We start from the raw sequence: 15,320 nt of genomic DNA, 5'->3' as shown, positions 1-15,320 counted from the left end.
TGTCCTGGAACTCACTTTGTAGACCAAGCTGGTCTTGAACTCACAACACCTGCCTCCTGGGTGCTGGAATTAAAGGTGTGCACCATCACTGCCCAGCTGGAAAACACTTTCTTGAGGATTAGGATTTTTTTTAAATAATTTATTTTTATTTTATGTGCATTGGTGTTTTGTCTGCATGTATGTCTGAGTGAGGGTGTCAGATCTTGGAGTTACAGACTGTTATGAGCTGCCATGTAGTTGCTGGGAATTGAACCCAGGTCCTCTGGAAGAGCAGTCAGTGCTCTTTTAACCACTAAGCCATCTCTCCAGCCCTGAAGTTGAGGATTTATGGCTTACTATGGCACCTCAGTGGTACTCTTATTTGGGAGAAGGACACGGTACTTAGTATGCAGCTGTTTGTGGAGCTTAGTTACCAAACTTTCTAGAGGTCTAGCTCTACTCAGAGGTCCAGGCTGGGTAGCGAAGTGCCCGCAGTAAAGGGTTCGGGAAGTGTGCATAGCATAGGACCCAACCGTTCGCTCCCCATCCCTGTGACGTGCACACTTTCTGTTTCCCTGGCCCCTTCTGCCTGCTTCTTCATCTCCTTTGCTGATCCCACCTTCCTGAGCTTTGAAGCTCAGCCTCCCATTTTCCCTTCAATTTATCTTCCACTCCCTTTGGCAAGCCCACTTGTACCATGGCTTTGGATACTAAACCGTGGACTAATGACAGTCAAATCCCTCCCTGGAATTCTAGACTCATCTGTCTGACCTGACAGCTCACTGAGCAGCCCATCTCAAGAACTATCATTCAAACAGCTCTCATGACGCAGCCTAAGTTGGCCTCAAACTCACGAGCCTCCTGCCTCTGCCTCCCAGCTGCATCACCACACCCAGCAAGAACCATCATTCTTTTTTAAAATGATTTATGTTTTCATTGTGTGTGCACGTGTGTACGGAAGTGCCCATGATGTCCAGAAGAGGGCATCTGATCCCACTGGCGCTAGAGTTACCAGTGCTTGTCAGCTGCTTGGGTGTGGGTGCTGGAAACTAAACTTGGGTATATAAGGCGGTATACGCTCTTAACCACAGAGCTATCTCTCTATCCATGGTATCCTAGACTTTTCAGCCACTTCCAAATAGAATATACACTGAATGGAACCACTTCTCATCACTTCTGCTGCTACTATCTTCATCCAAACCAGCTGCTGTCACTCAAGAGCATTGCAAAGCCCTTTTTATAGATTTCCTGGCTCCTTCTTCTACTCTTAATCCTAACCATGACCTTCCTATGACTATCCACTGCACTCAGAATAAATCAATCACCTCATCTCAGCCTCCAAAGCTTTGCTCCACCAACCTCTCTTCTATCATTCTGCCCTCCCCTGTCATGCTCAGGTCACGCTGGCCTTCTTGTTGTCATAGAGAGACACCTACCTCTACCAGCTTGCCCATCTCCCCCTGCTTTGGGAACCATTGGGAACTCTACATTTGCTACTGAAGCTGCCTGGAACATTCCCCTCCCTTTGGCCCGTGGCATCTTTCTCGTTATTCAGGTTTTGGTTCAGCCATCTTCCCTGCATAGAAGTGACCCATTTAAAGTAGACTGCCTAGGTGCTGTTACATCACTCTCCTCTACTTCTCCAAGTCACGCTGAGCACCGGGCAGATTCTTTGCTGTGTACCTGTCACATTGGTTTATTGGGTCTCCCTGAGTCAAGGACCTCATTTATTTGGCTCAGCTCCCTGTGCCTAGAACAGTGCACAAACACTTAGCTGCTTTGTTAACGATGAAGAGATGGAAGTATGGACTTAAGGAAGAGCAAATGGGCTGGACTCCAGAGTTCTAACTGGGCTCTGGCCCTGTACATGGGGTGAATATGGAAGGAATCTAAACAGAATGCTTTTCTAGTGGTTCAGTGAATGGAGACCTGGAGATCCAAACCTGAGAGGCACAAAACATGGGGACACGAAGTCTGGAACACTCAGTACTAGAAAGGCAATTATCGGGCTTCCGGTCAGGCTTGAAATTCTTTAGGGAGGCTCATTCTTGGGAATGGCCAGTAGGCCTCGAGTGGAGCTCTAACTCTGGAGGATGGAAAATCAGAAGTCTGACTATATGGAGAATTCGTGACACGGGCTTGGCCCTGGAGATTTAAGCTCCCTTTCATTTTGCACTTCAATACAACCTCGTCCAGAGATGACTATTGAGTTCAGCCTAAGAAATGCATGGCCTCCTGAGAGGATCATACTGGGCATGCCCCTTAGACTGTATAGTTCCAGCCAGAAGTTCCTAACTGGGTTCTTTCTAGGAAATAAGGTAGAGTAATGAACTGGGAGGTTCATCCTGAAATCTCACCACAGAGCCTCAATGTAGGTCCTTCAGTTTAGAGATTCTATTCTGAGATTTTAATTACACAACGTTGGAAGGCCAACCCTGTGAATGAAATGTGGAGTCCTGCCTCAGATGGCTGGCCTAGAGCTACCAGTATGGGGAAAGTAGGGAAGGCCTAGGGGCGCACACTCACTCTGGGCATCCTTGCTGTCCGGGGAGCCGTGAGGCAGCTTTAACAGATAGTCCTTGAGAAGAAGCTCATAGCGGGGGATCCGCTGCACAGGCTCCAGCATGTGGTGCTGCAAGGTCAGGTTGCCACAGGCTTCCTCCTTCTACAACAGAAACGGAAAAGCTCAGGTCCACTACAAGACCTCCCCCAGGTCCCTGCTGCAGCGTGTTTCATCCAGTTTCAGCTCTCACCTGCACTTCATGGATGATGCCTTTAAACTGGGTAGAGCGCTCTGTCCATGTGTTGACCAGCTCTACAGCCCGGTCAAAGTTTTTCACATACTCGCCATACATCTTGAGAAAAGGTGCCAACTTCTGAAGGATGTCACCAATGCGTGGATAGCGGTCCCTAGAGTAGAAGCAGGGGCTGACATGGTCCCGCCGATCCTCCCACAAGTCTCCAGCCTCAGGAAGAAAGCCATTTTTCAACTGGCTTACTTCTTTGGAAATGCTGCTTATATGACAGGCCAAGGAAGCTGAGAGACTCAGCTTGATTCTTGGCTGCAGCCTGGGTAACACCCGGCCCAACTGCCCTGCTTAAGCACCAGAAACTATACCACCCTGGAACACCCACTCTTGCCAATACTGTAAGGGCCATTCATACACTGATCATTGATTTATGCCAGTCTTGAGCTGCGTAGTGCCAGGGACATGGTGCTGAGCCATACCCAGTCAAGCCCTGAGAACTTTACTGCCTTGTAGGGTAGGAAAAGTAACCAGGTTTTGCTGAACTCTTCTTGGCCACAGTGTGATGTGAGAGACCAAGTGGATTTCAGGTCACAGGATGGTAAGGGAGATATGGGAACTGGGCTTTATGCTAGCCCTCTGCAGCCACAGCTTTATAAGAGAGAGGGGGGCTGGAGAGATGGCTCAGAGGTTAAGAGCACTGGCTGTTCTTCCAGAGGTCCTGAGTTCAATTCCCAGCAACCACATGGCTGCCCACAACCATCTGTAATGGGATCTGGTGCCCTCTTCTGGCCTGAAGGGATACATGCAGGCAGAACACTGTATACTAAATAAATAAATCTTAAAAAAAAAAAAAAGAGAGAGGCCCACTTTATCCTGTGAGTGTAGGGAACATGGAGACAATTTTAAGCAGGTAGTTTGGTTGTTGTTTGGGAAGACCATTCAAGCAGGTGGTGCAGACACTATAGATTGGAAGAGGAGAAGCTGAAGGCCAGTCAGTCCCTAACCCTGCCCTGCTCTTGGGCATTCGCACCTCCTTGAATCACTCTCTTGCTCTTAGGCTAGGCTTCGGCCACTTGTCTGCATCCCCAGTCTCCCATTCTCACCTTTACCATGGCACTGACAAGAACACCAGCTCAGGCCAGACATGGTGGTGCACACCTTTGATACTAGCACTTGGGAGACAGAGGCAGGGCGATTTTGTGAGATCTAGGCCAGCCTGATCTACATAGTGAGACCCTGTCTCAAAACAGAACAAAAGAACAGCAGCTCACAATCTTCAAACACTTACATGCCAGAAATTTTGGTAATCTCTGAACATGTATTAACACATTTAATTCTTAAAATAATCCTACAAGGTTTACTACCATTATTATCATCCCTATTTTAAAGACAAGGAAGGCTTGAGTATAGCTCACTTGCCTAGCATGTGCAAGGCAGTGGTGGTGCACGCCTTTAATCCCAGCACTGGGGAGGCAGAGGCAGGCGGATCTCTGAGTTCGAGGCCAGCCTAGTCTACAATGTGAGTTCCAGGACAGGCTCTAAAGCTACACAGAAAAACCCTGTCTCGATAAAAACAAAAACAAAAACAAAAACAAAAAAATGAATAAAGATGAAGAAGCCAAAGCATAGCACCTTAAGAAACTTGCTTAAATTTAGCAAGCAGCAGAGGCAAAAGTTGAACCTAGCCATTTTAGCTCTTTTTATTTATTTGTTTTTTCAAGACAGGGTTTCTCTGTGTAGCCCTGGCTGTCCTGGAACTCACTTTATTGACCAGGCTGGCCTTGAACTCAGAGATCCACCTGCTTCTATCTCCCCAAGTGCTGGGACTTAAGGGCTTACGCCACCATACATGGCTCATTTTAGCTCTTAAACTCACTCTTTTTGCTGTTTTTGTTGTTGTTGTTGTTTTTTTGTTTTGTTTTTGAGATGGAGTCTCACTATGTAGCCTAGGCTGGCCTCAAATTCATTGATCTGCCACAGACTCTATAGAGCTGGGATTATAGGCATACAATACTGTAACAGCTAAATCTCAACACTCTTTTTTTTTGTCTTAAATTTGATGATGATGATGAGTGGGTATGTGGTGTGTGTATGTGTGTGTGCATGTGTGTGTGACAGACAGAGAGTGGGGGGAATGTGGGCACACTCAGCATGTGTGGGTGTCAAAGGACAACTTTCTGGAGCCATTTCTTTCCTTCCATCTTTCTGTGGGTTCCAGGGATTGGACTCAGCTTTCTGTGGGTTCCAGGGATTGGACTCAGCTTTCTGTGGGTTCCAGGGATTGGACTCAGCTTGCCAGCAGCAAGCACCTCTACCAATGGAGCCATCTCACGAGTCTTCTCATACTCTAGAGGACTCTGCTATTCCGTTGGAGCATTCTAGGTCCTGGTCTATGTTCCACATTAGATTGTGATGACCTAGAAGGCAAACATGGCGCCTTTTTTTGCAGAAAAGAAGGCAGGTAAGAATGAACTTATTTTCAACAGGTGGTGGTGGCACATGCCTTTAATCCTAGCACTTGGGAGGCAGAGGCAGGCAGATCTCTGAGTTTGAGGCCAGCCTGGGCTACAGACTGAGTGCCAGGACAGCCAGGACTACACACAGAGAAACCCTGTATAGAAACACACCCCCATACCACCCCCCCCCCCAAAAAAAAAAGATGAACTTATTTTCATGATGCCAGGGATGGACTCCAGGGCCTTTCAAATTCTATGCAAGAATTCTGCTACTGAGCTACATCCCCAGCCCAGGAATGAAATCCCATGTATACATCTGGGCTTAGCATACAAGTTGATGCCAGAATAAGCAGCCCGAGTCTGGCTCTGGAGTCCCTCACCATTCCTCCATGCGCTTCTCTAGCTCAGGCAGCAGGAACTGCTGGTGGAAGCAGTAGATGGAGCAGATGTTAGAGAAGATGCCGTGGACAACATCAGCAGGGAAGGAACTGCGGTTCCGAGCTTCTTCCAGCAGCCGGGCACAGAACACCTGTGGAGCAAGGCAGGCGTGCTCAGCCCAACTGAGACTAGAGCTCAGCTGGGAAAGGGGCAGCCTGCAGGTAAGGGCAGTATTTGTGGGCAGCTCTGCGCATTGCTGAGATCAGTCCTGGTCTTGAGACTGAGGAGAGTGGGAACGGAGAGAACTGTGGGTCACCAGGATTAGGACCTGGAGTTAGGAACTGAAACAATGCCAAGTTAGGACCTGGAGCAAGATCAGAGGCCAATCCAGGTTCAGAGAGAAAGCTGGAATTAGATCCCTTTATTTTAACAAATATTTATGAGTGTCTACTGTGTAAAGTACTGTTCTGAAGGCTAGGATGGAACAGAGAAAACAAAAGATCCCCACCCTCAGGGATTCTAGTGGATACAGGGTCAAGAAGAGAGTCACGAGTCAGAATGAGGTCCATGAGGAGGGCTAAATTCAAGATGTGGGGAAGAGTGAGCAGTGTCAGGGTCACAATCATAGGACTGGTACACATCTGTTAAGAGTTAGGAGTGAGGATTAAACTTGTAAACACAATCAGAATTGGCTTCAAGGTCAGCCAGAGACCTTACCACTTCTGGATTCTGCTCTTAATGGTAGAGTTAAGCTCAGGCTCTATCATTTCCTCTGTGGAACCTACCTACCACATCCTAGGACCCTGGGACCCCAGAGGGGCCATTTACCTGATCCAGGAGATGAAGCCTGGAAACATAGGCCTTCTCGGTTTGTAGGAGCTCATTGGCAATATGGAACACCTTCTGTTGCACAGTCAGCTGGAAAGGAGAAGTGACCCTTGAAACATCATCTCCACCCTAACCCCGGCTCCTTCTATCCATTTTTTCTCCCCCCTTCATCCTTCCCATTCTCTTATCAGGTATTGTTGTGTATCTCAGGGTACCCTCAAACTCTTGGACTGAAATGACCCTCCTACATCAGTTTCCCCAGTAGCTGGACTCCAGGCAATGTCATCATGCCTGGCTCCCCAGAGAGGGCACATGATGCTCTGACCTTAGTGCCACCCTGAGATAACCCCAATCTGATTCATAAAGTTTCCTGGAGCTTCATCCTTGGCTCCCAGTCAGTCGTAATTCTGAAGACATGAACTCCCTCATGCAGACACTCATATACCCACTCCTCTGCTTTCTCTACTCATTGAGCATAGTCTGGTGGTTAAACATGAGAACTAGGAAGTCCGACTTCCTGGGTTCAAATCCTAGTCTATCATTCACTTGCATGCATGAGTTGTCTAATTATTTCTGTATTTAAGAGTCCCATTATAAAGACAGATAGTAACAGAGCCTATGTCCATTTGTAATGGAGACAATTTCATTTATTTTAATTTAATTATTGCAATGTTGGGGATTAAACTTGGGGCCTCATGCATGCTGGGCAAATGCTCTACACTAAGCCGCACTCCCAATCCTAAAAGATTTCCTATAAATAAAAACAGAACAGACTGCAGATTACAGTCTCTAAATATCAGCTATTTCTTTCCTCATTGAGCTCCCTGTCAGCAAAGGCTTGCTGAGTATGTGGGGTGTGAGAAAGGCACAGAAATATAAAAATGGCTAAGATTACGCCTGTCGGCTCACTTGGTTTGCGGCTCCACACTTGCTGAGTGTCGCTCCATCTCAGCACTCCCTGGCCCCACACGAGCTTGGTTCTGGCCAAGCAGGTAGCTATTCTGGCTGAGACCTTACTTGAGTGCAAGGACACCTTGTGAAGAAACATTAGGTAGACAGGGCATGGGAAGTGATCCTAACCACCGAGGGCTCCAGGCCCCACTGGGGCTCTGGCTCTCTGCCCCTCCTCCAGTTGCTGAGAAGTCTCTCCAGCATGAGAGAGTTTCTGTCATACAAACAAGGAAACTGAGGCCTGTGGTGAGGCATGGAAAGAGACATCCCCAGTGTCACACAGCTACGGGGTCACAAAAAACCTGAGGTCCATTAGTGGTTCTCTGATGAAAGTGAAACCACCTTCCTAACAGGCATTTAGAATGCGGCATGGCCACCTTGGTGGTCACAGTCATCTGGGAGACTGGGAAACCAGGAGTGCTAAGTAGACGAAATGGAAGCAATGCCCTGTTTTGAGAAATACCAGGCTGGGGGAAGAACCAAGCACAAATGCCTGGCTCTTCTTTCTCTGCATGGTCCTCCCTCTTGGGTAACATAGGTCAGTACCTCCACAGACTCCTGTCTCTCCAGTGGGGGCACTGGAATTTCTCTTTCCTTCTCTTCCTCCTCTTCCTCTTCCTCGTCTTCCTCTTCCAGGTCACTGTCAACCTCCTGGGAGCCAGGCCGGTGGGGGTCGGCCAAAGCAACCGGCATACTAGCCAGGGCAGGAGGCCCAGGACACAGGCTGTGGCTGGGGGGCCCGTCATCACTGACGAAGCAGGTCTCTTCACTGTTGGATGGCGAGCTGATGCTGTCAATGCCGCTGTCCCGGTTAGGTACCTTCTCACCATCCCGGGGCCCAGGAGCCAGCAGGAACAGGCAGCGTGAAGCCTCTCCCTCAGGGAGCTGGGACACTGTTGGCTGCGGGGGTGGCTGTGGCAACATGGCTGGCTCTGGGGGAACTGGGCAGGGGCCAGGGGCTGGCCTATCCGAGGCGACAATCACAGGCTCTCTGAGGTGGGTGATGGACACACATGGAGGCAGGGTATGAGCTTGACCAAGAGGCCTCTCCTACAACTCTCCCTTCCTGCCCCAGATCCACCCTTCCCTCCCAGGGTCCTCTAGGGATCAGACTCACCTTTCAAACTTCTCAATCAATGACGACACTGCTGCGGAACTGGGGCTGGCCTCAGCTCGGGGGGCAAGACCCTTGGCCACTCTAGGGTCTGCAGGCAGAGGGCGCGATGGTGGTGGAGGAATGGGCTCAGGTGGAGGAAGCATCCGGGACATCTGCAAGTAGCTGGGCTTTGGGGGAACTGCAATGGTGGATGGGGAAGAAAGGGAGCTATCACTGAACTGGTTGTAGACGTGGTTATCATAGCCAGGCTAGACCTAATTTCACAGACCCCAGAATTTTCTCTTCTGTGCTAGAGATCAAACTCATGACCTTGTGCATGCCAGGTAAACACTTTTCCATCGAGCTACATCCCTCTTTTGAGACAGTCTTGTTATACAGCCCAGCTTGCCTGGTACTAATGGCACTAAAAACATAGCCCCGACTGACCTTAAACTCAAAACAGCGATCCTGTCTCAACCTTCTGAATGCTGGGAGTAGTGGCAGGTGCTGCCACCATCGCTTTTTTTTTTTAACCTGAGGTAGGCACAGAGCAGGACTGAGGTGAAATCCCAGGAGGATATGTAAGCCACAGGCAACACCTTTCTGGCCATCAGATAGGTATCACTCACTGCCCCTTGAGATAAGGGCACTTCCCTATTCTTCTGCCACCTTTAATTTCTCCTTTCCTTTCGTACACCTCTCTGGTACATTTCTCTGCTCTTAATGGAAGCACTTACCCTGTGGCTTTGGGCCTGGTGCCCGCTTCAGTGGTGAAGGACGTGGGCCGGGGGTTTCAGTGGGAGGGCCTGGATCTGAACGGAGTCGTTGGGGGCCTTCTGGATGAGGCTCAAGACTCTGGCCAGGATCAAGGGACAAACTTTTAACCAGGATCCGGTTTCCCTGGTGCAGTCCTGTAGAAAGAGAGAAACTGGTCATGAAGTGACTGATTTTACCCTAAGGGAAAATAGGAAGTAGCATATCTTAGCAGGTATCTAGGGCTAGGCTCCTCTGAGCCCTTCACTGGCCACAGTTTTGCCAGGAAGCCCTTCTTCCAGGCTTTAGACAGAGAACCAAGCCCAAAGTGGAGACTGGCTATTTTCATCAAGAAATAATTATTCTCTGTGATCGGCATATTGACTCCATGCATGTCTGTAGATAATTAAGGACTTACACCAAACTCAGGAATTTGACTGGGTTAGGAGAAGTAAATATCCAAAAGTTTGTGTCTGTGCCTATATCTCTTGTTTATATAGCCAGTCTTCATTCTATTAATTATTTTATTTTGTTTTTTCGTTTTTGTTTTTGTTTGGTTTTGATTTTTCGAGACAGGGTTTCTCTGTGTAGTTTTGGAGCCTATCCTGGGACTCACTCTGTAGCCCAGGCTGGCCTCGAACTCACAGAGATCCACCTGCCTCTGCCTCCCGAGTGCTGGGATTAAAGGCGTGGGCCACCACTGCCTGGCTATTTTGTTTGTTTTTGAGACAGAGTCTCACTGTGTAGCCCAGGCTGGACTCAAACTCATGACAATCTTGCTTTAGCTTCGCAAGTGCCAGAATCATAGGCATAAACTACCATTCTTGTCTTCTTCATCCCATTTCTTAAAGCCCCGAGAATATCTGAACTTTCTTGTCTACAGTTTTGTAGAGCCAAGTGTCTTTAAAATGATGAAATTGGGAACTAGGGAGTTAGCTCAGTGATAGAACACTTGCTTAGCATTTATAAGGCCTGGGTTCCAATCCCATTGCATACACACACACACACACACACACACACACACACACACACACACACACTGGTGAAACTATATTTCATAAGCAAACATTTTGCTTCTTAAAATCTCAGGGTCTTACCAATTTTTTTACCTTCCTCTACTTCCACATCCACCTCCCCTCCCCCCACGCCCCCCACCAGTATCCAGAATGCAGGTACAAGAACGGCTTTAAAGCAGCAAGTAGCAAATTCTGAAAAGGAGGAATCCTTTTCTTACTTTCTCCTTCCTTAGCATAAGGACCCCTAAACCCTAGTTTGGGGCCCTAGAGGATATGATGATCACACTTACAAGGGAAGATTTAGGCTTGGGGAACAATGATGGACCCCCCCCCCACACACACACACACACTTCACATGTCCCAAATGAAAGAGTACAGGATTTGTGTGGTTGTAGCTGGGTAGGAGGCTGTGGCGGTTGCCTCCGAGATAACAGAGAAGTCAGGCAGGGCTAGAGATGAATGGTAAAGTCTTGGGTGCCAGAACGAAGAGCTTCTCATCTTTTCTGTAATGAAGGGAGTCATGAAAAGCCCTGTGTAGGAGAGATGCATGCAATCAGGTGTGAGGACAAGGAGTGAGTACTAGTCAAGAGCTCCTGGAGCACCAGGCACAGTAGTACATGCCTATGAGCTCAGCACTTGGGAAGCTGAAGCAGAACATCCAAACACATGTCCTCACCCTCCTGAAAGCCTGGGCATACATACACAATTTCATAGACTAGCAGCTACAATTCCATATATGACCACACAGCCTTATGGAATCATTAATAATAAGGTCAAGCACAGTCACAAAGACATATAATGAAGACACAATGGCAGTCCTATGGTCTTACACCAAATCACTTAACCACATGCGGTCATATAACTTTATATAGCACTCTATATTACTCGAGCACAGTTTCACCAAGTTACAAAGGTACATTACATTACAGGATCATGCAGTTTCAAATATATCATTAACATGTCTTTGAATACCTACAAACATAGTTACAAACAAATATCATAACCACATAGGATCCATTATACCAGGTCAGAAAAAAGCTACACACCACATCAAAACAGAATAAGGTCATAAGCCACTACATACCCAGAAACATGGACACAAATCAGATACATTTCATAATTTACTAGGTCACATTCTTTTTTTTTTTTTTGGTTTTTGTTTGTTTGTTTGTTTTTTGAGACAGAGTTTCTCTGTGTAGCGTTGGAGCCTGTCCTGGAACTCACTCTGTAGCCCAGGGTGGCCTCAAACTCACAGAGATCCTCCTGGTTCTGCCTCCCGAGTGCTGGGACTAAAGGCGTGCGCCGCCGCCACCACCACCCGGCATAGGTCACATTCTTGCAACAAACATGTCCATGGTATCTGAGGGTCTTAGCTCAGGGATATACACAAATATAGTCACAAAACACAGGACACTTGTTTCTTCCTGCTCTAAACAAAGTGTCACATGCTGTCTTCACACACTGAGACATCCATACCCTCCCTTATAAGGTCACACATGCAGACAGAGTCGCAGGGGATTTTAGGTCTCTTAGTTGTTGGAGGGAACCGAGGGATTCTACAGCAGCTTCCCTGAGCTCCTGACCTTATCCCAGCTACAGACTGGCTAGGTAGTCATGGAACCTTCCCAGCCTGAAGGAACACGTGTTCTAGATCCTGGTCCCAGTGGGTTTTTTCTACCTTGTCCCTGGCTTTGGGTGAAGTTTCCTCCTGTGCCTTCCCACCTGAGCAGGCAGGGCCCAGGCTGTGCCTATAGAAAGGGTGTTCTTCTCCTCACCTCTGGCCCAGTAGAGCGGCTTATCCTGCCCAGCTCAGCACATCTTGCTTGGCCCTGCCCTGTCCTCTCTCTGGGCACAGGGTTGAGGAGGATGAATCACCTGGAGGGTGGCACAAGTGTAGACACAGTTGCCAAGACACATGGCCAGAGAAAGCGATGATGATGGCCAGAGCTACTGCACAAAGCCAAATACACGGCCATGTTACAGTGGGCTGTATGATCACACTGTGTGAAAGGCGCCTTCTGATGGGTTTAGCAAAGAACTGAACGGCCAATAGCTAGGCAGGAGAAAATAGATGGGACTTCTGGGGGGAGAGAGGAAGGGGAGATGAATCTAGGCACACAGGAGACACCAGGCAAACTCTGAAGAAGTCAGACATGCCATCTTGAGGAAAGGTAAAGAGGCACATGGCAGAATGTAGATTAAAATGGGTTAATTAAGTTCTAAGAGCTAGTTGGAAAGAGCCTAAGTAAAGCCCAAGCTTTCATAATTAATAAGTCTCCATGTTGTTATTTGTGAGCTGACAGCCCAAAGAAAAGTTCGACAACACTGCCACAAAGACCTCCACAGACAGACACAGGTGCCAGGGGCCCAAGGGCTCTCCATCTGCTTCCCGGATCTTAACACCTCAAAGCAGGTGAGCTGCCCTGGGCAAGCCCTTCCCGCCAGGCCAGCAGGTGGGCAGCAGGGCTCTTGTGGGGCTTCTGCCCTTATGTCCTCTGCTGCTTCTCAGAGTGGGGTGGCCTATCATTCTCCATGGCTCTGCCCTGACCCATTCTCTCCTCTCATTATCCAACCGACCCTCACACGGGAGCTACAGGGGCTGCCTCTCCATTCTGTGCCTCCTTGTAAGCAGTCCTATAGAATAGACAGCTAGATGAAATTCAGACTCAGGGATACCCTGGAGTCCCAGATGAGGGAGGCAGAGATTGTATGTCCAATTTCTTGTGCAGAGATGAAGACAAAGAAAGACATGGTGACTAGCTCAAGGTCCCACAACAAGGTAATAGCTGACTTTCAGGAAGACTGCTTCTGGTCTGGGTTCTTTTCCTAACCGTGCTCTCCAAAGCCACAGGGGACATGAGAGGACCCTAGTATTATAGAAAAGCAGTGTGGCTACTGAAAGGGATACCCCTAACCCTTCCACAGGACAGCAGGGTTTCAGTTCCGGAGTCTGGGTATGGCCAAGGTGAGGTCCTACTGAAGGCAAAAAGATTCAAGATCCCTGTCTCCTCCTTCTGTAGACTCCTCCTTCTCAGTTTCTCCTATTTTCCCTTAGTAGGCTTTGTCCCAGACGTGTTCTTTCTTGGTGGCATCTTCTTCACAACCTACTGGCAGAATTTCCCATAACTCTCTTCTACCCATCTTCACTAGATCTCTGTGGCTTTCATGGCCCTGTTGAACTCTCTGGCTTCCCTCAGTTTGGTTAAGTAAGCTAACTAACTGTATTTTACAGCTGCTAGACTCCGAGCAGAGACTGAGAAAATCTCATTCCTGCCCTCAGGGGAGCTGCTAGAGAAGGACCCACTTCCTCCTTTCTGAAAACCACAGTGTTTCCCACTTCCCCATCCATCCCACCCACCTAGATCCTAAATTGGTTTTCTCCAGACTACTTTTCTTATGGTTGATAATTGACAACATTGGCTAACACACATATACCCACATCCAAGCCCCCATTAAGGCTCTACCAGTGCTGTTCCTTCCACCTCTGCTTCTACCAGAGCCCCCACTTTTTCTCACTCACACAGAAAGTCATCATAAATCTTACAATACCCCATACACCATCTGCCAACTATGTACAGCCATCTAAGACCCAGAGAGAACCACAGAGCCACCCCATGTATCCTATCGGTGTGCAGTGTGCTCAGCACAACATACACTACACAACCACTACTGTACTACCCTATCTCTTAGCAATGACAGGAAGCATATACCCTGAGCATCCTAGGAGTTGCCCGCATACTCCCAAGCTCAGCTGCGAAAGTGGGGTATACACTCTTACTTTACCTCTACAACCCCTAGGCCCTCAACTGGCTATAAGGGCAATGATTTTGGGGTTTTTTTTTGTTGTTTGTTTGTTTTTTAGTTTTTGTTTTTTTGGTGCATGCATATACGTGTGTGTGTGTGTGTGTGTGTGTGTGTGTGTGTGTGTGTGTGTGTGTTTGTAACCTAGCACACACTAGCAAAGAGCTTTACCATTGAGATCCAGCTCAAGAAATAGCAATATTGACCCTTACCCTTCAAGTTATACAACAAAAGTATAGTAATAACAACAGGATGGTACTGGCATTGAGAACTCACATAAAAGCCCACACTCCTATAGATACCTGAATTTTTGACAAAGAGGCCAACAATACACACTGGAGAAAAGACAGAAGAGTCAAACTGGACAGATGCATGTAGAAGAGTGAAACTGGATCCTTATCTGCTGGCATGAGTGTGGGGAAAGGGGAATACTGATTCACTGATGGTCGGAGAGCAAACTGGTGAGGCCATTATGGAAATCCTTGTGGAGGTTCCTCAAAAACCTAGAAACAGATCAACCATACGATACAGCTACATCACTCTCAGACATATACCCAAAGGATTCTATATCTTACTGTAGAGACACTTGCTCATCCATGCTCATTGCTGCTCTATTCACAACAGCCAGGAAATGGAAGCTGCCTAGATGTCCATCAACTGATGAATGAATAAAGAAGGTGAGGGGGGCGGGAGGGGGGAGAACAAGGGAATCTGTGCCTGTATGTAGAACTTAATTGTATTGCAAAATAAAAATTTAAAAAAAAAACAAAAAAACCAAAAAAAAACCAAAAACAAAAAAAAAAAAAAAAAGAAAATGTAGTATATTTACACAATGGAATGTTGTTAAGAAAAGTGAAAATCATGAGTAAATGAACGGAGCTAGAAATAAACATTCTGAGTAAGATAACCCAGAACCCAAAAGACAAACACCAAATGCTTTCTCTTACTTCTGAGTGTTAGCTTTGAATCTTCAGATCTGTGTTTCTCTTGGAATATCTGTGGTGGTCAGGAAATTAATAAGAGGCCAGGGCAGGGGGCTTTCAAAGGGAGACAGAACTCAGTGATATAAAGGGTTAAAGGGGAATAATGGAAGATGAAGGGTTAAATTAGGATTGGGGATGGAACTGTAGGGCATAGGAGGGAATAATTGGACATGATATTAAACTGATTCCTAAATCCTTGTCAATGTACCCACAGATTACTGTACCTATCAACCCTCATCAGAGAAATATATATATATATTTGAGACAGGGTTACTTTGTGTTACAGCCCCAGCTGTCCTGGACCTTGCTCTGTAAACCAGACTGGCCTT

General features: G+C 47.4%; 1 protein-coding gene across 1 annotated transcript in view; it reads right to left on the bottom strand.

The window, feature by feature from the left end:
* Fgd1 (FYVE, RhoGEF and PH domain containing 1) overlaps positions 1–15,320 on the bottom strand; it is a 44,091-nt gene that overhangs the window by 14,549 nt on the left and 14,222 nt on the right. The window contains exons 2-8 of the mRNA XM_059250430.1: positions 9,176–9,349; positions 8,460–8,637; positions 7,889–8,333; positions 6,392–6,481; positions 5,566–5,714; positions 2,733–2,889; positions 2,506–2,644 (exon numbers count right to left, since the gene is read on the bottom strand). Of these exons, the coding sequence (XP_059106413.1) occupies positions 2,506–2,644; positions 2,733–2,889; positions 5,566–5,714; positions 6,392–6,481; positions 7,889–8,333; positions 8,460–8,637; positions 9,176–9,349 (1,332 nt within the window). The remainder of the gene's footprint in view (positions 1–2,505; positions 2,645–2,732; positions 2,890–5,565; positions 5,715–6,391; positions 6,482–7,888; positions 8,334–8,459; positions 8,638–9,175; positions 9,350–15,320) is intronic.

This window comes from Peromyscus eremicus, chromosome X, assembly GCF_949786415.1.
Source record: "Peromyscus eremicus chromosome X, PerEre_H2_v1, whole genome shotgun sequence".
In the NCBI taxonomy this organism is placed as follows: Eukaryota; Metazoa; Chordata; class Mammalia; order Rodentia; family Cricetidae; genus Peromyscus; species Peromyscus eremicus.
The sequence above is the reverse complement of the archived record's forward strand: the minus strand, read 5'-3'. Positions and strand labels throughout refer to the sequence as shown.